The 20,963-nt window shown below is 52.5% G+C and overlaps 1 protein-coding gene across 4 annotated transcripts in view; it reads left to right on the forward strand.

Moving 5' to 3' along the window:
* GTF2IRD1 (GTF2I repeat domain containing 1) overlaps nucleotides 1–20,607 on the forward strand; it is a 67,256-nt gene extending 46,649 nt beyond the window's left edge. Inside the window, exons 14-28 of one of the 4 annotated variants that reach the window (XM_054210175.1) lie at nucleotides 768–857; nucleotides 1,405–1,464; nucleotides 1,918–1,983; nucleotides 2,681–2,864; nucleotides 4,054–4,112; nucleotides 4,296–4,361; nucleotides 5,195–5,278; nucleotides 6,245–6,428; nucleotides 7,209–7,237; nucleotides 12,584–12,631; nucleotides 15,953–16,030; nucleotides 17,920–18,112; nucleotides 18,598–18,635; nucleotides 19,503–19,639; nucleotides 20,411–20,607. In XM_054210175.1, coding sequence (XP_054066150.1) covers nucleotides 768–857; nucleotides 1,405–1,464; nucleotides 1,918–1,983; nucleotides 2,681–2,864; nucleotides 4,054–4,112; nucleotides 4,296–4,361; nucleotides 5,195–5,278; nucleotides 6,245–6,428; nucleotides 7,209–7,237; nucleotides 12,584–12,631; nucleotides 15,953–16,030; nucleotides 17,920–18,112; nucleotides 18,598–18,635; nucleotides 19,503–19,639; nucleotides 20,411–20,485 — 1,391 coding nt within the window. In that variant the 3' untranslated portion in view covers nucleotides 20,486–20,607. Of the gene's footprint in view, nucleotides 1–767; nucleotides 858–1,404; nucleotides 1,465–1,917; nucleotides 1,984–2,680; nucleotides 2,865–4,053; nucleotides 4,113–4,295; nucleotides 4,362–5,194; nucleotides 5,279–6,244; nucleotides 6,429–7,208; nucleotides 7,238–10,968; nucleotides 11,203–12,583; nucleotides 12,632–15,952; nucleotides 16,031–17,919; nucleotides 18,113–18,597; nucleotides 18,636–19,502; nucleotides 19,640–20,410 lie in introns of those variants that run through there. The other 3 variants (XM_054210177.1, XM_054210178.1, XM_054210179.1) reach the window with 3 other exon arrangements.
* Nucleotides 20,608–20,963: the final 356 nt, after the last annotated feature.

Here is a 20,963-nt window from a genome sequence, read left to right on the forward strand (position 1 = left end):
TATCACTTCTCTGGGGCCGGGTAGATCACGCTTCAAGTCCAGCGTCCACCTTTTCTTAGCTTATTTGAAGATGGAGTTCAATCAGAGGGAGTACAGCTGAGGGCAGGGAGGAGGATTAATAGAAAAGAAATGTTCACCTACAGGGAGAAATTGATGAAATTTGGATTATTTATCCTGCGAGGTGATGATTAAGAAGTGACCCGATTGAAGTATTTAAACTAGCTGAAGGTTTATTTAAAGCTGAATTTGGATAGCTCTTTGAGGGCGCTGGGGAACCCAGCATTAGGGCAGGCAGGTTTAAATGAAGAGGTCATACAGCTTACGTACGGGAAACCCAGGGAGGTGTGATTTTGAGGAGGAAGGCATTTTTAGTGGAATAGTTTTCCCACGGCGGAGTAGCTAAGTCAAGCAGCATTAACTTTTCAAGCCAAAATTGAGTGTCTAGATGGAATTAAACCAGGTAAATCATTTTGAACTATTTTTGCTCTTCACCTTCCATGGAGGTTAGGAAGACACTTTTGCTCCTTTCCCTTGGGCTGAGAGATTGGGATTGTTTCAGGGATGAGCTCTGGGTTTTCCTGGGGAGGAAGGGCGCAGATGCACCCCCAGAGCAGCTGCTGGTGCGGGGCCGCAGTGTGTGGGGCTCCCAGGAGCAGGGGGGCCCTTCTTGCAGCCCTTGCTGATGGGCCAGGACTGTCTGAACCCTGTTTTGGGAATGGCGCCCTCCATCACTGAAACAAAAGCTGCCCATGGGGTTTTGTCCGCAGACCGATCGCCCAGTTCGGATGAGATGCATGACCCAGTGCCCACGCACATGGCCTCAGAGGAGTCGAATTACATCCTAGAAACGGTAGCAGGTACCAGAAATGAAGCATCTGGGAGACTGCGCGGGGGCACGGGAGTTCGTGCATGTGTCAGAAATGAGTAAATGCCATTTACGAGCTGAGGTGATGGAGTCGGGACCTGCTTCCAGAGTCGTGGCCTCAACCAGGCCATCTGGGAGCTCTGATAGACACTTCGGTGGCTTTTCCAGCATCACTGCTCCTTCCCCACTTTCTCCAGTCCCAGCTGACTGCAAACCCTCTGCCCAGCTCATGACTGGGATTTACCCCGAGGGATTGGTGCCAGCGCTGCGGCCGCCCTCGCTCATGCCAAGTGCTCGGCCTTGCCTCTCCAGGATGCCCATGCCGAAGGGTGGGCAGACCTCTTGGATGTAGGTGATGGGCTTATTCAACTTATGCAGTTCCTGGCATGATGCTGCCAGCCTGAGCCTGTACTGGGATGCCTGTTCCGAGCTTAGGGAGGGGGATGCTGGGTAACTGTGGGGGCCCGGGAGACCTCCTGCTTATGTCTGCTCTGGTTTGGCTGGCACTGGCCGTGGCTAACCCTCTTCGTCCTCGGCAGGGACGGAGAAGGGGCCCAGCGAGGAGTTGCGACATGAAGAAAAGCAGATGGAGGGATCAGGTGAGTGTACAACGAACCTTGAGCGTCGCCTGGTCATTTCAAGTTTTTGGAAGGATGGATGAACAGAGATGTATTTCGCGTTGGGTTTTCTGAGCTTCCTACCTCATCATTCAGCCTTGGAAAAGCTTGGCGCAGAAGAGCACAGACAGGTTCCTGGGCTCTGTCCTCCCCTCTCTTGCCCGGATTTGCTTTTTCCCTTATTTTTTTTCCTCCTTGCTACTACCACGGCTCTGTGGCAGGTGCATTGCTGCCCTTCCTCACTTGGGAATGAGCTTGGAGGCAGCTGCCGGAGGACTGGCACCGATTTGGGAGGCATGAAGAGCGTGCGGCCGGCTCTGCCGGAGGTCGGGGGCTGCTCACCTGCACCATGCGTTGCTTGCCTCGGAGGCAGCTGGTTTCTCAGAGAATTTATCTCTCTTCCTTTTTTCTTTTTTTTTTTTTTTTTTTTTGCAGATGGTATAGGGGACGTTTTAAGTCATTTGAGGAAACAAGTTGAAATTTTGTTCAACACGAGATACGGTAAGATGATCATTAACACACGTTCATCATGCCAAGTGCCATCTTCTGCCGTAGGGAGCTCCTAATTGCTCAGAAATGTCACCTACCATTTCCAAACCAGCAGCTGAGTAAAGGTGCAATCTAATTTGTTCATTTACTGTCTGCTGGGCTTACAAATGTATTTGAAATCTCCCCGGGCCTTGTTATTGCAGCTCTTCCCCTTGGTTTCCTCGATGCTGTTTTGCTGGCTGCAACCCAGGAATCACTGCCGTAACCTTCAGCCTTCCGCCCGCGGAGGGAAGGACCAGAGTGTTTCCCCCCATCACTTGTTTGAAATATCAGAGAGGGTTTTCCACCCAAGGGGGACGTGGCATGGCCCAGGAAGGCTGGTGGGACCCTGCTGCCGAGGGCTGGCACCCGGCATGCTCTGCTCTTCCCCCTTTAGAAGAGTGGTTTAACCCAAAAAAAATCCAAGTGCATTTTGAGAGCTGGCAGAAAGTTTTTGCCGCTGGCAGGACCAGGAGATGCGGCTCTGCCTGGAAGTCCCCAAAACCTGGGGGCAGCTGAGCTGTGGCCCCTGCGCTGCCAGAGCCCATCATGACTCGGGGGGAAAGGAGATGGGCCGGGATGCTCTTGGGCAGGGTTAAGCATTGGGGATGCAGCTGCTTTGACCCAGCATGGAGATCCAGCAAACTAACAAGGTTTAGTCCCCATGCAGCGAAAGCCATAGGAATATCGGAGCCAGTTAAAGTTCCCTACTCCAAGTTCCTGATGTATCCCGAGGACCTGTTTGTTGTGGGCTTGCCAGAGGGCATCCTGCTGCGGCGCCCTAACTGCTTTGGGATTGCCAAGCTGAAGAAGATCCTGCAAGCGAGCAACAACATCCAGTTTGTCATTAAAAGGTAAGGCAGGTGGGGCGGCCGTGGGCCGTCCACGGGGGAGGGTGTTCCTGCTCGGAGCTCTGGCTGCTGTGCAGCATCCTGGGGACCTTCCATCACTTGGTCACCTTCAATAAATTTGCTTGATTAAAAGCAACCAAGGGTTGTTGCCTTGTTGGAGCCATCCCTGAGAGGCAGCGGTGGTGTTGTCATCTCTCCTTCGATGTCTTTTGGGGTTTTAACCCCCTTTTGCAAAGGTTTGGCCACAGCAGCAGGGAGCGCCCAAGGGTGGGGGAAAGGAGTCAGAGCCTTTAACTTTAATCTTCGGGGTGCTCAGGCATCGGGCAAGGAGAGGGGCTGGGTGCCCCAGAGGGTTTTCTTATGGGAAGCGCCTCCAGCTAAGGTCCAGATGTGCACATCTGTGCTTCAGTGGGATGTGTGGGCATCAGGGAAGAGGCTGTCCTTGTGCTGGGGAGCAGGGAGGTGTCACAGGAGCTGGGGGGGCTGTGAGAAGCCACGACCGATGTAACGCACAACATTGCCCTGAAAGAGGGAATGGATCTGGCGGAGACGGATTTAAAAATGTCTTTAGGTATTTTTGGGTGTTTCTCACCCAAATGCAGACTCAGCCTCCCTTGCAGAGGAGAGAGCTGATGTGACCAGTGCGAGTGGGCAGCTGAAATGGAAAATAAATGTTGGGAGCACAGAGATTTTTGTGGTGGCAGACCAGCCCGACCACGCTTTGGGGGTTCTTCTGTCCCCATCCCAGACCCATTTCTCTGTAGTGCAGCGTCAGCGCAGCTCGTAACGAGCCTGCTATTGCCTCACTGTGCAGTGTTAGCACTAGATAGCCAAGTGACAATTTTGGGGGCCAATTGTATGTTGAAAGGAGCCACGCATGGCTTCTCCCATTCCTGAGAAACATGCAGGACCGTGTCTCCTGAAAGTCTGTAGCTGCTGAATTAAGCTGCTCAGCCATCGCCAGCTTAATCTCATCCCGGGGAGCATCATTTTGGCTCACTAAAGAGTCTGTCGGCATAAAAATTACTTCCAAAGTTCCCCAGCTGTATTGCAGGAGCTTTAAAATTGCATGAGACAGACATGGTTAGTGGTTTGTGGCTGTAGGTGTGTTGTCCTAGGGGATGCTGGAGCAGCAGGGTGTCACTGGCCGGGGAGCTCACTTGCGTGCCCTCTGCTTCTCGCTGTTTTCCAGACCGGAGCTGCTGGCGGAAGGTGTAAAGGAGCCAGCGTCGGACAGCCCGGCAGCCAAAGGTAGGCTGCGAGACGCCCGGCAGCCGGGCCGTTAAGGACTAGGTAGGAGAGGAGTGAGAGCGTTTTCCTACAGCGCGACTCTTGCCTTCCCTCCCCACCTCGTTTTTTGGCTGGAAACCCCCTCTTGTGCATCCCTTTCGGCAGCACTGCAAATCCTAATTCCTCTTATGTCCCCTGTCTCAGCCGCCAGTGAGAGGGAGTCGAGCGAGGCGCTGCTGGAGGACGCTGTGAAGAGACAGGGCTTTCAAGGTGAGGGCCTGGAGGCATCTCGGGGGGGTTTGAGGCAGAGTCCCTGGCCTGTTGCGGGGCTGCATAGAGCAAAGATGTGGGAAGGGAGGGGCGCAGGGTGTCAGGGATCGGTAGGTGGGCAGAGGAGCAAGGCACGGAGGGGAGGGAGAGGAGAGGAGGAGGTGGGGTGAAAGGATGGGAAGGACAGACAACCAGAAGACAAGACATGCAGCCAGGGCGGACAGTGCCATAGGTCCAAGGAAGAGGCTTGAAGCGTTCTGGATGGTGCCCTAATTAACCAGCTTTGCTTATCTCGCCGTCTGACCTTGCGAAATGCATAATTAAGTCTTGCAAGCCTCTGAGTTTGCCTTTTCTGGGGCTTTTTCCACCTGGGTGATGTCTGTATAAACACCGCTCCCATCCAGGGCACAGTGGCTCTGTCTGGGAAGGGAGCGATGGTGAGAAGCCCGTGGGCCGGGAAGGCAAGCGCTGCCCTGGTTGAGCATCCCTTTTCCTTGGGCCACTAGGGCCTGGAAGGGTTTGCAGAGAGGGACAGAAGCTTTTCAAAGGCTTTGGCTTTTCAGAGAGATTTTGGAGTGTGTTTTATTTTAACGCCGGTAATTATTGCAACTGAATCTTCGATTTCATGCGGCTTTTATTCTTAGCAAACAGGCGGGGAAAAAAAAACATATTTCTGTTTAGATTATTTTTAAGGACTTTGAATGGGCCACTCCAGAGATTAGCTAATTGCAAGATAAGGACTTTCCTATAATTAGAAAATGGCATTACTTAAAAGTCACAGAGTGCCTTTTAATTTACCAGCAGAAGTCCATAATTGTTTCTTTATTTTACAGAAAATTATGATGCCAGGCTTTCCAGAATAGACATCGCTAACACGCTGCGGGAACAAGTCCAGGACCTGTTCAATAAGAAATATGGTGAGAAACCAGGGTGGGAGTCGGTGTTATTCCCCCTTATGCCTCACAGATTTTTTGCGCCGTATCCCTCTCCTCTCTTCCCGATTCCTCCTTGCCAGGTGCTTTCTCTCGCCTCCCGCTTGGGCGACTCGCGCCTTGCGGGGCTGGGGAGGGAACAGCGCGTTTGGGAATCGGTGCTCTTTGCTGCAGGCACTCGCTGCGTGGGCAACTCCTGGGGGAGCCCGTGATGGGGAGCGTGCCGCAGCCCTTCCTGCTGCCTGCCCTCCCTGGCCACGCTTTGGTTTTTCTAACACCCCCACAATGAATTACAACGATGGTAAATTCGTTAGTGGAGAATTGCGGAGCTGTGGGAGTGCTGGGGGTGGCAGGAGGTGGGAAAGGGATTAAGGAGAGGCCATAGTGAGCACTTGCAGGAGCGTTTGGGAGCGAGTAGATGCTGCTTCTCCTGTCCCCAGGGCATTCCTACTGCCTGCCTGCCTCAGCCTCTGCTCTTTATCCAGCAAGGCAGGGAAATGCTGCCGTCCGCATTTTCTAGGCAGGGGTAAGACTTGTGCGGGTTCCCAGGTTCGCAAGAGCGATTACTTGCAAGAAAATATGTAGCCTTGGTCCTGCAGCCAGACCTCAGAGAGGGAATGTGCCAATGGAGTTATCTCCCAATAATGTCCCAGAGCAAAGAGCAGCAGCTTTCCATCCCTCTCGCCATGTTGCATGGGCATCATCGTACAAGGCAGTGTCTCTCCTTGGCCCCACCAGCTCTGCTGTGCGCTAGTGCTTGCCTTGGGACCCCTCCACTCCCATCGTGGAGGCAGCCTGAAAATATTGGTCCTTGGTCTAATTCTTGACGTGGTGCCTCGAGCAGCCCGCTCACGCCACACCGTGCTTTGGCGGGGCCGGGGGTGGAGCCAGAGCCGTGGCAGAAATGGCATCCCTGGTGTCCCGCTCACTTCCCACTCGCTTCTCTCCCAGGTGAGGCCTTGGGGATTAAATACCCCGTGCAAGTGCCATACAAGCGGATCAAGAGCAATCCGGGGTCAGTGATTATAGAGGGGCTGCCCCCCGGGATCCCCTTCAGGAAGCCGTGCACCTTTGGCTCGCAGAACCTGGAGAGGATATTGGCCGTGGCCGACAAAATCAAGTTCACCGTGACGAGGTACGTGGCGAGAGGTGTCAGCCACCCCATCGGGCAGGACGGGGAGAGGAGGGACCCGACCTAAATGCACCCCCGGCTCTACCAGACCCATTGGGGCAGGGCTGTAAATACTATAAATGTCCCCAGCCCCCAAGGCAGCAATTAAGTTGGCAGCTAACGGTTTGGGAGAAAGGAGAGGACCATAAAATAGAGACTTCTGCTCTTTCCTCCTGTCCATTGCCCAGGGAGGTGGTGGGGAAGGCACGGGCAGGAGAAGACAGTGCTTGGTGTGATGGATGCATGGGCAGAGAAACCCCAGTCCCTTTTTTAGATGGTTTGAGATGGGAGAAACGCACAGTTCATTGCTGGTGAAATGCAGTGCTCAGGGTCCTGTAGTGCCAAGAGAGGTGCCGGGCATCGGCCATTCGCAGGGGATCCTGCAGGTTTTGCAGCCAAATGAGGTGGATGCAAGCGGGGAGGGGAAAACACGTTATCACTGTAAGGTGAGACAGGGGAAAAACAGGCTTTAAGAGTGGCTCCATCATCCTCTCGCTGGGCCAGGCTGTCTGTCTTCTTACCAACATGGCTGGTGCTGCCCTGAGCAGGGTGCGCGTCCCTGGGGACCGCAGGGACCCTGTCCCCACAGAGCTCCTGCTGGTCCCGCACAAGCGGTGGCACAGGGTGCGAGGGACAGGCTGATCCCTAACCCTCCCTAGGCTGCGGGAGGATGCTTGGTCCGGGCATGTTGGCTTCCCAGTTGCGTTTCATTTTAAATTTCTTTTTTTTCCTTATTTTTTACAGGCCTTTTCAAGGACTCATCCCCAAACCCGGTAAGAGATGATGCCTTTTTGCCTAAGCAATGCATTGGCCAAGTGTTTAGTGGTGGTCAGGGGGTTGTAAGCTGTGGATGGCGAGCAATACTTCTATCAGCTGGAGGAAGGTTGTCCCTGACTTCACTTTCCTGGGCTTCCCACTTTGATTTTGTTATTGTTTGCTGTGTTTGCTGAAGTTCCCCTGACTGAGACAGCTGGCTGTTGCCTTGAAATGACGGCATTTTTCAAGAGCTAATCTAGGGCGGGGATCTGCGTTCTGTACTTACGAAAGCACTTGCTTTAAGTGTTTTCTTAAGTAAGTGTTGCAATGAGCTCAGTGGCGAGGGAGGGTCATGGGAAGGGGCTGATAAACCACAGGGTCTGCATCGGGCTGCAGCAGCGTGGCAGTGACAGCCCTCGCCAGTGTCCCGCACGTGGAAACAGCGGGGGGGGGATGTAGGACAGGGAGGCACGGGGTGTCCCAGGTGTGCTCCATACCCAGTGCAGAAATCACCCCGGAGCCGCATCCTTCCCCTTGCATTGCTGCAGTAGCTCCGTCTCTCGCTTCTAGGCTGCCCAGAAAAGAGAGCTGCTGTCAGAAATGCGGGTAAAAACCTGTCTCAGTTTTAAATGTCTGTAATTACAACTGTTGGGAGAGCACAGATGGGTGCAAAAAGCGTTGTCGTCTTTATTGATGGCTTCTCATTTCCTTGGCCAGCCTCCATGGGGATGGCATGATTTGGGGAAGACAAATACGACAGAGACAAAAACATTTATATGCCCTTATTGGGAACAGCAAGAAGGTGTTAGACGCCCGCAGGGGCTCTAGCAAAAGGCGAGCTGTCTGAGAAATTCAGTCCAGGGCATGGTCCAAGTGTTGACCCTCTGCAGCCCTGCATGGCCCAGCCAAGTGATGGGAAGGTCCCCAAGACCTCTGAGGACCTTGGATTTAGACTTTTATCTTTCAGTGCTAAGCAGCAAGGTGCCAGCTGGCATCAGCTGGACCTTAAACGAGCCCTCAGTGAAATGCAAGTTTTGCCGAGCTCTGGTTTTCCACGGAATTACACGGTTATAACGCCGGAGTGAGCCGAGGATATATCCGCTCCTCCAGCCGCATCTTGTCTTCCCATTCCTCTGCCGTAATCGGTATAATTACGTTAAGAGACGCTGATCTGACACAAATCACACCATTAACAAAGGAGCACATCAGAAGGCAAATACTTCAAGCTGCCAGCTGGCTTGGAAACGCAGCCTGATAGATAGAGATGTAGAGGAAATTGATTTTCTTTTCGATGCACCACATTTTTTTCCTCCTTCTCCAGCTGAACACTCCCACCACGGGCTAGCCCATGCTAGCACAAACCCAAAGATGTATTTTATTCTGTGTGTTGTGGTACCCAAGCAGGCTCGGGAGGAGGTCACAGCATCCCTGCTGGGCTCGGGGCTTCGCTCCCTCTCGTCCCACGGGGGTTTTAAATAAGAGCAGTCACGGGTGAGGGGTTTTTCTTATTTGACATCTCAATTTGTTATAGACTATTTCATATATTTGCTAAATCTTGGGAGACAATTCCAGGACTGATAATTATTTTCTAGTAGTCAGACTACCACCGGGATGTCTCCTGGAGAAAAAGGCTGTTTGTATTTTGCCCCCCAAAAAAATCCCCGTTGACAGCAATTAACCTCTCGTCTGCTTTTCCACCCCATTACACCGAAGTGGATGGTGGCAACACAGTGGTACATTCACTGCCTCGGCTTTGATCGCTTTTCATCTGCCTTAACACAATTAATGATTTCCAACTAGTCATAGATCATTAAAAATTTAAATTTAAGAGTGTTCTTTTTACCTCAATCTTGTGTAGTAAAGTCCTGCCATGTAAAATGAAGAGCAGCAGCAGAAGTGCGTGCTTGGCATTAAAACAAAAATCAATGAAAATCACTTTTATTTTGCAGAGGAGCGTTAAAATGAAAGCAATAGTTACTCCCAAGCAGGGTGGCGTTGCAAAGGCATCTAAAAGCTGGAAAGCCCAGGAGATGACTCTATAAATATAAGGAGAAATATGGGTTTTGTGGATCATTTTGGCTAAAAATTACACGAAAAGTATGCATTTTAAGGGAAAAGGGAAATTTAACATAATTTTAAAAAAAAAAAAATCACTTTGGGGTGATTTGAGTTGCCTTTAGGTTAAATTCCAGGGTTTAATTTGCTTTAAACAAGTTGTGCACCTCCTGCATTGCAAAGAGCATCCCAGATAACTGCGGGGCCATGGAGGGCTGGCCACCTTATCTCTCTCTTTTGGGGACACCCATTTTTTAAGTGCAACAGAAACAGATAGAAGGATTTCAATATGTTGTGAGCACCTCGCGCACTTTTTTTCTCAAGATAATCTGTAATTTGTCTGTTGAGATGGTATCTCTCCCCTAATGGGTTGCAGTGTGGGGGGTGAGGCTGCCGGCGCAGAGGTGGCTGGGGGGTGCGTGCCTGCAGGGTTGCTGGTTGCAGAAGGTGTTTTTTGGGGGGGAATCAGGCTGCTTTTAGGAATAATAAAGCTGGCGGTGCTGCCCAGCTCCTGGAGGAGGTCAGTGGCTGCAGCCGCCTTCTGCGGTGTGGATTTGCAGCCGCTTTCGAGGTGGGACGATGGCCCCGAGGTCACCGGTGCCTCTGCCATCACTTTACCTGCGTGGGCCCCCGGGGGCTTTGACCCAGGCACACAACCCTCCTGGCCTCCAGAGATTTTTCCTTTTGATTTCCAATTTCTTTTCTCCCCGCCGCTGGTCTCTGCTCTGCAAAAAAGACCTTCAAACCCCCTTTTTGAAAGCAGAACGATCTCTCAGCATTAAACCAGAAGTGGGAGAGCAGGGGTGAAGCTCCAGCGCTATAAACACAGCACTTCGCCTTTCTTCTCTTCTTTCCTGAGGCACAGAGATACAAAACAGGCTTAATTTGAGCCTTTGAAAAAAAAAAAAAAGGAAAAAAATCAAGCATAAGTCATCTAGCACACATCTTTCTGTATGTTAATTTTTATGTGCTTTGATTGAAAATGTACACCAGCTCCATCTGTCCTATTCCCCAAACTCTCTACCACCCTGATAGATTATTTCCCATACTCCAATTAATAAAGTAGGGCAGGCAGTGTTCTTTAATTAAAAAAACCACACATCCAGGCATCCTTTTTATTTTTTTTTCTAATCACGAGAGCACAGTCCTCCTCAAGACTTTGATGAGATGTGCCTCGTGTTGGAAACTCCTAGCGAGAAAAAAAGAAAAGAGGAACGGACTTGCTGGGGCGGTGACGGGAGCAGAGCGCATCTAGCTCCATCACCAAGTTGCTTTTTGAGGTCCGTGCCCCTCTCCCTTCACCCCACAGCCCCGATGTTTAACCCCCACGGGAGCAGCCAGGTTATTTTTCCTTCTGATCTGCCTTCCCATTACCCGGAGTGAATTATTTTTCAGTGTTCAGCTGGTTAGTGTTTCTAGTCGGAAGGTGGAGAATCAAGCAGGTAGTGTGAGTAGCTGCAGAGCTTCAAAGCCTGTTTTTAAGCACCCCTGCCTTTCCAAACACCTTTTTCTTTTCCTGTTTTTTGTCTCCTTTTCCTGCGTGCATGGCATCTTCGCGCCGACAGGAAAGCAGCACCCTCGGCCAGCTCATCCCAGCCCTTGTGTTTGCTTTGCTCTTGCCTCCCTCCCGCTCCCCACCAGCCTTATGTCCTCACATGTCCTTCAGAGACCCCAAAACCCCCTTTTTTTTCAGGGTGCTCTTTGAGATGGGTGCAGCTCCATCCCGGCTGTGGTCTGGCACTTAGGGATGCGCTCCGTGCCACGCAGCGCAGCGGCCATGAGTCTGGTGGGATGCTGGTTCAGGTTGAGCGGCACATGTGGGTTACCAGGACAAGAAATTTTAATTATCTTTCTTAATCAGCATGATTTCATAACAGCACCTTGAAATCTTCACCTGAAGTGCTGCAAATGCCGCTGAGCAAATGAAATGCTGTACTGCCCTTAAACTGTTTCTGATTCCTATTGGAAAGATGCTGCTGCATCCTCTGGTCCTCGCTGCCTGCCTGCGCTCCTGCCCGTGCTCTGCCCGCGTTCCTCCTTGACGGGAGCTGTGCCAGGACCTCGGTCCCTCTTGGCTTGGACTCTAGCTTGGCTTTCCCTGCACCGACGTGACCCATCTGCATCTCTTCCCCTTCACATTCCATACTTGCCTAAACGTTTTGTGCGGTGGGTGCTGCCCGCAGGGTGTCCGCCCGGGCAGGGTGTCACCCAGCGACTCAGGGGACCAGGTGAGGGGCAGCATCACTTATTTTCTGGCTGGGTCCTGCTGCGTGGCAGCAAGAGGCCGCGCTGCAGCCGCTTACGGCAGGATTTGTCCACCCGCAGCCCAGGCAGCGCAGGGTCCGGCTCAGCACCCCGCTCTGCACCCAGACAGCGGCACCTGCAGCTGCCCTGTGCAAAACCCCGTGTTTTTCTGTTCCTTTGGTGGCGCTGAACTGAATGCCTGCAATGGCTGCTTTCCTCAGCCTGCTCGAGATGTTTGATGTGGATTTGGAGCTACTTCAAATTACTCATATCTCCGCCCGGCATATTCGGACACGCACCCCTGCTCTCTCCCCCCCATCCCCTCCACTTCACTGGTGCCCGCGTGCTGCAATTTGGCAGCAAATGCCTCCCCAGTGCCACGACCCACAGCCCCCAGCCCCCCCGGCTCTCCCCATGGCTGCCGGCTTCAGCGTGATGAGCCGCTTCATTCCCCCTTTTGCCCATCATGCAAATCCTGGCTCTAGCCCCGTCCCTGCTGCTTTTCCCCAGGAAATTCATTTCTTTTGATACCACTCGTCACGTCGGAGTCGGTGGCGAGCACCAGCCTCTCCTTAGGGATCTCTTTTTCTCCTGTTTCCCCCACCATTGCTGCAGAACTGACACAGTTTCCCTGTTTGCTTTTCATCTGCTTTAACCTCAGATATTTTTTTCCTCCTCTGGCGTGGCCGTGCAGCCCAACCGCTGCTGCTTTGGCGCGTGCCAGAAATGCTGCAATTCGGCCACGTGTCCCTGGGCCTCGAGCTGCTCAGGAGTCACTCAGGGGATGCTCGTGGGCTCAAGCGCATCCCAAAACATGTCCCTGCTGTGCGGTGGAGAGCCCAGCCCGCCTGCCCAACCCACTGGGCAGTTATTTAGCTACCGAAAGCATCTCTGTGCCGAGGGGCCTCAGGACCGGAGGAATTTTAAGCTGCTAGGGACAGTGTCATCCTGGGTTTTGCTTTTGTTTGTGACCAAGAAACCAAGCTGCAGCACTCATGGCTCTCTTTTTCTTTCTCTCTCTTTTTTTTTGTTTTGTTTTTGTCTTCTTTTAACTTGCGCTGTAGCCCCTAGACGGATAACATCATTGGAAAAAGCCTACGCTGCCTTGAATGGTACGTAGCTCAGTTGATGCATCGTAGATGGTAGCAGACAAGAAATGCACTTGCGTTTTAATATGGGAATGAAAATGTCTTAAAACCCCAAATTTCAGGTATTTTTTTTTTCCTCTCTGCTCTGTTTCCCTGTGATACCAAGAACTGAATGATGCAGGATGTGTTCAACAGTATTTTATTGTTGTTATTAATCCTCTCTGCATTTCTAAGCACTGTTGCTGCGGTCCCTGGGCATCGGTGCCGGTTCTGCTCCAGACAGACCAACCTGCCGCGTTACCCTCGGCTCATCCGTGTGTCCGAGCAATTAATTTGTTAAGAAATCCGCTTGCTGTTCACAAGGAGAGCTTACACAGACTTGGGTTGGGCTTTTTTGGCTTTGCTTTAACACATCCTCTGAGACAGAGCTGGTGTGCAGTCGTGTAGGCTCCGGGGATTTAACGTATATACTAATTTACAGGAGTAAAGAAGAGCTCGCCTGCCTGTACCTGTGGTGGGGCACGGCGTCTCTCCAGCAGATCCAGCCTTGGTCCCATCAGCTGGGATTCTGCCCGCGGGTCTCGCTGTCAGTTTCCTGCTCCTGCGAGTTTATAGCTTTGCGTTGCAAACATGCGTACGTCGAGCTAATTCAAACTGTATTTAAACCTGAGTTACTTTGGAATGGCCTCAGTAAAGTCAGGGGGTTTATTCCGGATTTACACAGGGGTGTGATTGACTTGCACCTGCTGAAGCTGGAGGAGGGAAGAGGCGTGTATTTATCCTCTTAAGCTTCAGGGCCGGATCCTGGCCGCTGTAAGCAGCCCGCCCCGGCCGGGGGCTGCTTTGACACAACTGGGGTTGCCTGAAGGAGGGACGTGAGCCGCTTTCCCGGTGGGATGTATGGGGCAGTGGCTGTGTCCCTGCTGAAACAGGCTTCACGCCGGGGGTTTGGCTAATGGGAGGGCGTTACTCCGAGCGCGGTGGCCGTGGGGAGGATGTGCATCACCTGGAGTTGCACCCCGGGATGCTGGCGGTGGCATGGGGAGGAGGAAGGCTCTGCCCGGCTGAGATCAGGGCTTTGCATGTGGCATCGTGAACCCAGACAGATTACTGATCCGTGCAATACCTTGGATTTGGTTTTGTTGTGTTTTTTTAAAGTCATGAGAAGACTAGGTGGTGTTTCAGATCCTCCTGTCCAACAGCAGACACCTAAACCCCATTTTTAATAACTACTAAGTATGACCAGGCGTTTCTAAAAGAAATGTCGAGCTCTGGCAAGACTTACTGGGAAAGAGCAAATGGTGCTTTAAAAATGTGACCTCTTGTGTGTAAGTGCCTCTGGAGTGCGGGGGTCCTCGCTTCGGGCAAGTAGGATTGGGGAAAAAATAAGTCGATCAACTGGCTGCTTTGTTTAATTAAAAACAAAAGATAACCCAGAGCTGAAGCCAGCAGCACGCATGAACCTGCTTTATGGGAAGGACTCGTCACATTCCAGGGGTGCCAGTGGCTTCCTTGAGTTGATTATTTCCAAATGGATAAAGTCAAAGGTAGAAGGAGATCCCTCCTGCCTGGAGCTGCCTGGGGATGGAGGGACAGGTCCCTGGGAAGCAGCACCACTGGCCGGAGCCTCCTCTCTGGCTTCTCTGTTATGCATGCTCAGTTCCCTGTTTTTCATGGCGTTTGAGTCCTTGGATGGGAATTTGGGAGTCCTGCCCACCGCAAGGTGGAAAAAAAACCCCCTTGGGATCTTGTTTCCTGCACTCGGGTTGCTCAGGGCATGAGCAGAAAGGAAAGAGCTGCTGCGTTTTTCAGTCCCAGAGAATTAAATGGGTGAAAACACTTAATTTTTGATGTTTCTTTGTCTGCTACCATCTACACATCCATGCGGGTGTGTATATACAGCCCAGAAACTGAGCATCAATGACAAGGAAGTCACAGAGGGAGCCCACAGGCTTTGTCCCCGCTGGCCTGCTGCGGCCGCAAGGCAAGGTCTTGGTTCCTGAAATCAGAGCTCCTTGGCGACATTTATTTGATTTTCTTCTATTTTATTTATTTTTTGCTCCATGCCTTTCAAGCTGCTTTGTTGCCATTTCTGGATTTGAAGCACAACTTGGCCCTGAGGTTCCTTTGCAGAAACTTCTCCCTTATTTTTTCCTAGTTATATCCAGACAAAACTACTGTTTTCCACATGGAGAAGAGGTTTTGAATGTTGTACCCTGCAGCAGAAGGGTGCAGAGATTTAAGGGTGGCAGCTTCTCTCCGGGACCCTCAGCAGCAGGGTGGCCCAGATGTGTGATTTCTGCCGGGGCTGCCGAGCGCTGGAGCCCCGTGCAGGGAGGCAGGGACTCGCATCAGCTTTTCAGCTTGCCTTTTAAAACAAAATTGCAAGCCATGTGGTTGCTTCAAACCAAAACCAAAATCATGTGATTGCTCAAAATCAGAATCAAGTGTCATGCGATTGCTCAAAATCAAATTAAATCGCTGCAGACCTGGGGCAGAGGATGCTCGGGTCCCTCATGCTGCGGTTTGCAGCGCTCACCTTGATGTTTTAAATAACCATCCTGGATTTCCACCCTGTGGCGTGGGGGGAAATGCCTGCCTTGGGTGCGGCGAGGCTCATGGTGGTGATGCCCCCTCTCCGGAGGACACCCCACCGACCGGCCCTGTGCTGCGTCCCCCGGCTGGCCCGGGGCCGGAGGGGTGACCCCGGCGAGAGGTGGGTGAGGTTCATTCAGTCAGTGCTTTATACCCGCGGGGTGAAAAAGCATCAAAGGGGGCCGGTACTGACCCCAGTCATGTTTTCCTGAAGCCCCCTGAGGATGCCGAATAGCTGGGGGAAAGAATCTACTGCCATAGGCGCATCGTTTGAAACGAGAGAATGGAGGAGAAACTGTTTGGCACGATGAGGATAATTAAAAAAGCTAGTAAAGCCAAGCTGATTATATGGCATATTATAAAACAATACTGTACTTAGGAGCCCAGCTATAAAAGTGCTATCTCATTCCTTGATATCACTTGTGGGAGCATTCGTGGCACTGAGGGCCTGAGTCTCCGTTGCTTTGCATATTTTGCAGTCATTTACAGCACCGCAAAGTGGATGTAAAATGCTCTCAGCCGTGGCAGCACGTGGCAAATGCAGATTTGGCAGCATTTTATAGCTACTTTGCACGGCTCTAAAAGGCGACGCAAGGTGCAAGCGCAGAGCAGCCGCCTCCGAGGTGTCCCCACGCCACGCCGGGGGCATGGGGGCAGAGACACGGTCGTGCCTTGTGACAGTGGGATGGGTTTTCCAGGGGACGAGAAAGAAACGGGGTGTTTTATTCCCTGTCTTTTTTTGCTTTGCAGATGAGGACGATGCCAACAGGCTCGGAGAGAAGGTGATTCTCCGAGAGCAAGTGAAAGAGCTTTTCAATGAAAAATACGGTGAGTCTCCCATCCGCATGCATCACCAAGCGGGTTTGGTTTTGCTGACAGCAGCCGTAGTTAAAATTAATTCAACTGAAGGCCTCTATTTATAGGCCGAGCACACAGCAGCCTGCTGCAGCACAGGTTTCGTCCCACTGCTTCACGTTACAGCCCGTCCCCAGGGACGCTCCCGAGTCTTGCTCCCGGCAGGTGGAACCGTGACCTTCTTGTTGACAGATCCTTCTTGGCGAGGGGAGGGAGGATGGAAAAACGCAGACGAGGAGCAGGATTTGTTCAGCGTGGTGTTGGCCTTTGATGTGTTTTTAACGTGAGCCGCGATGTGTGCGCTGAGCGTGCCCGCCCTGTGCCAGCCCGCTGGCAGCAGCCCCTGCCTGCGCTGCCTGCCGGGAGCAAGGCTGGAGCCGCAGCCTGACGAGGGGCACAGCTGGGGAAAAGCTCGTTGGAGCCACAGCAGAAAAGGAGGTCAGGAGTCTGAAGAAGATCTGAAAATGCCATTTGCAGGCTCCCCGTGCTGCCTACCAAACCCCTCCTTTCACCCGGTGTTGGGGAAAGGCACAGGAGGAATAGCAGCTGGTGGGGGGGGCGCAGGATGCACGGCCCCGAGCGGCGTCACCGTCTCAGCCCTGCGGGTACAGGCTGCCACTGCTCCTGGCTGTTCCTGTTTGGGCATGACTTGTGTAAATGCCGGGCAGTTATTTGTCAACCTGTGAGACCCCTGCAGCGGGGCCGTGCGGCTCAGTGGCACCCCACTGTTTGGTGCGGCATCTCGCCTCTCTCCCCAGAATAATTGCCTGAAGGAGAAGGAAAACAGCCAAAATGACAGCGAAGCAGCAGGGAATGTCATTTCCCTCCTATCTCAAGTTTCCCCTTGTCAAGGCTGCTCATCCTTCCCGTAAACCCTGTCTTTTTGGGGTGCTGCTCGCTGCTTTGGGGCGGATTTGCCCCCTTGGAGGTGCTGGCATATGGGCACAGCCCCCCAGCGAGGCTGGTACCATGCTCTGAGCATCCTCAGCAGCATTCAGCCCATGTCAGGGCTGAGCCCACAGCAGACCCCTGTGTTCCCATGGTCCTGGCGTGGTTTATGGAGCACAAGATACCAAGTAGGCTGCAGGGACAAACTCCCTGGAAGGACAGCCGGGAACGTGGCTGAGGGGCGGCTCACACCGCCAGGTTTGGGGGTTGCAGGGACACGAGGCAAGAGCAGGCGCTTGCAGTCAGGACCAGCACGTTCGCTGGTCATTCAGAGGGACATTCACTGCTCCCCGTGGTGCAGGAACTAAAAATGTACTCACAGCGATGGGCATCAGGTTTAAATCGCACAGAAGGAAGTACTTTTAATGCAGCAAAGAATTAAATTGTGATATTTCACTGCCATAGGGTGTTGTGGAGGCCAAAGGGATACAGTGGTACAAAAAATGGGCAGGAGCGATGTGATGTGATGTGGAGTGATGGATGTGATCTCCACCCCAGTGACCCCAAACCTGTGGACAGGCGGAGGCAAGAGGAGATGGGCAAATCTCTCCCATTTGCCCTCTCTCCTGGGCTGTCTGCCACGCTGCTGCTGCTGCTGGCCCAGCCACCGGCTGGTGCAAGCGTGGTGATGGGAGTGCTCTGCACGGAGCAGAGGTGGCTGTGCAAGTGCTGGTGCTGTAAAACAGCCCTCCCTGAGGCTCCTGGCAGGATCCTAAGTGGAGACTAATGGAGCAGGCAATAAATTGGGCAGGCATACGTGAGATGGCTGGGTGGGACGTGGCTGCAGCAAAGGTCGGGCATCACGGCAGCCATGGCTGCCCAAAGTCCTCCCAGGGCTCTTGGTCCTTCAGTTGGTTGGATCCAGAGCCCTGTGGGGTAAAGCCGGTGCGTTGTCCTCTGCTCTGCCGTTACAGGAGAGGCTCTGGGCTTGAACCGGCCCGTCATGGTGCCCTATAAACTCATCAGGGACAGTCCTGACGCTGTGGAGGTTACCGGCTTGCCAGACGATATCCCTTTCAGAAACCCCAATACCTACGACATCCATCGGCTGGAGAAGATCCTGAAGGCACGGGAGAGCATCCGGATGGTGATTATAAACCAGCTCCAGTAAGTTCCCCAGCTCTGTGACCAGGGAAGGTTTCTGTTTGTTAAGCATTGCCCTTGCTTCCCAGCCGTGAGTGGGGTAAGTCACCGCGGGGCCACAAGAGCAGGGTCACACCACCGTGTGCCCACGGAGGAGCCACTCCATCCCCAGCATCCGCTGTCCTGCGCCACCGGGGCGTGCTCAGCCATGGGTGGGCACAGCCAAGCGCTAGCAGGGATGGTTCATCCCCTCTTTCTTGTACAGCTTGAGATGATGGTGCTGGGAAGAAGCACGGCGGGGGGCAGATAACGGGGCAGCTCAGAGACCCAGCTGAGTTATTTCTGCTTCCCCCCGGGGAGCGGTGGGAGGCTCCGTGTCCCGTCCCCACGCAGAGGGGTGTCGGGGAGGCTGCACAGGGTCGGGGTCTGGGCTGCGTCCCAGCGTGGACAGGCGCATAGGGGAGAAGCGATGGCGTCCCCCTGTTCTCACCCCCTTGTCTCTTATGCAGGCCATTTGCCGAAATCTGCACTGAGGCCAAACAAACAGGTAAGCGGAGGGCTAAGAAATAACCACGTCTTTCCCTGCCCTGTGGCAGAGAATATATGAGCAAAACTGATGGGGTACTGGGGAGACCTTCGAACCACCTGCGTCCCCGGGGGAGGCTGGGGAGAAGACCCTACCTGGAAAAAGAAAAGTCAGGCTCAGCTAGTTTGTTCAGGAGCAAACCATCCTCTTAGACGATGGCAGTTCTGTGAGCTGGGGAGAGACCGGGCTTAGACTCAATCTTTCAGCATATTCTGGAGGATTTGATTATCCCTTTCCCATTAGCAATTTACTCAGCACGAGCAATTTATTCACTGGTTAAAGCCCTTAATTTGAGCCATCGTTCAGCAGTTGAGCTTCTAAGGAAACAAGGTTTCTGTGATCACTGCAAATGTGGTTTCTCTCTCTGTCCCATCCTCCCCAATAAATCTCAGCCAGTTTTAATCAAATGTGTCAGAATTAGCAGCCCCAGAGATAATTAGGAACCTATTAGATTTATGAAAATAGGTGGCTAGGTAGAGGAGAGCGATCTGGCAAGCAAGAGCATGCCTGCAACCTGATGTAAAAAGAGATGCACGATAAACTTTGTATATGGAGATATACATATATGGACATGCTGTCATCACAGCTGGCACCTCCACAGCCCCACAGCATCCAGCACGGACACAAGTCTGTGGGATATCAGGCTCTGTAGGTGCTGGAGTTTGGGGTTCGTTTATTTGGGGGATTTTCTTTGCCGGTGCCTGAGGAAGGCTGGCAGCTCCGTGTCACCAATGGTGGCACAGTGGATGGCCACAGGGGGGTGGATCCCCACATTTAGGGACCACTCTCAGGGCTCGGACACCCCATGCTTTCCCTCTCCCCCTGCAGAGAAAGACACCAGCGTTCCCAAACGGAAGCGGAAGAGGATCTCCGAAGGGAACTCGGTATCTTCCTCTTCCTCATCTTCCTCTTCCTCCTCTTCCAATATGGAGTCTACATCATCAACAAATCAGATCTCACTTGTGGTAAAGCCTTCCAAATATTAGGGGGGTTACTGCCTACCTATCTTTCTGCTTCAGGATGCTGCTCTCTGCTCTGCTTGAACCGTCACCACCTCCCTCCGCCTGACAAACACTGTAAAGTGTGATGTAAAATGGCACGAGCAGGTTTGGCGAAGGAGGGGACGCAGCTCTGGGGCTCCCTTTTCCCGCCGGCTTTCTCTGGGGGTGGTCAGGGGAGCAAAGCGCTTGCTGCCCCTCGGGGGTCGCCCGCACCCGTCCTGCCGAGTGCCTCGGGGGGTGCGCAGCATTAGCGGGAGCCGCACAGGAGACAGGCCCCAGCAAATCCCCCGACCCCACTGGGTTAAAGCACTGGTGCTGGCGGCGGCGCCTCGGCCCCGTGGCACCTCTCGGCAGCACCCGGCGGTTCCCCGCGGTCTGCGCTGCGCCGGGAGCAATGCAGAGCTCCAGCGTGCAGCCAAACTGGGAAAATAGGAAACGAAATCGGGGGATGCATCCAACTGCTCTCCCTCAGGGCTTGGCTTCGGTTGTGGATGACACCAAATGCTCCTGAAAAATAATAATAATATAAAAAAAGCAGAAGAGAAATACAAACCTAGAAGTTTCTTTTTGTCAGGTTTGCTGGTGATGTTTTGGTTTGGGGTTGGTTCTTTTATCTTATTTGGAAAGTGAGAGCAACAGCCCGTGTCGGCACGTGTCAGGGATTAGATGTATGCATGGTTTTGCGTTGTGTCCTAACAGCGACTTTTGCCTTCTTTTTCTCTCCCTCTCTTTCAGCAATGGCCCATGAACATGTACATGTTAGACTATGGTGGTCTAAACGTCCAGATCCCAGGACCTATTAACTATTAGACCTCAATACCGAATAAGAACCTCAAATGAAAGAATAAATAAATAAATGTAATTTATGTAAAAAGTGTATATTCCAATATGTATCAATGCCTTTTAGTTTTTCCAATGATTTTTACACTATATTCCTGCCATCAAGGCCTTTTTAAATAAAAATAAAAAGTGTTGCCTTGCTCTTAAAAGTACTTATTTTATTTCGTATATTATTGATAAGCAGCGTTCATAGGTAAGAGTAAGTGCAGGAGGGCACCCCGGGACAGACCTTGTCGTGCTTTGGCTGCTCAGTAAAATCCTTAGTGTCACCAGCGCTTGAGACCAAGAGGTTTGACACGTTTTAATGCTCCGTTTGCCACTGATTTCTTCGATTTAGATCAAAGGCGTAAAAATTTACTTGCAGAGCTGCAGGAGGAGAGGTACCAAATTGCAGCGCTGTGACAGAGGAGGGACTCAGCCCTTCCGACCATCAGAGACCTGCGCCCTC

The sequence above is a fragment of the Rissa tridactyla genome, chromosome 7, assembly GCF_028500815.1.
Source record: "Rissa tridactyla isolate bRisTri1 chromosome 7, bRisTri1.patW.cur.20221130, whole genome shotgun sequence".
NCBI lineage: Eukaryota > Metazoa > Chordata > Aves > Charadriiformes > Laridae > Rissa > Rissa tridactyla.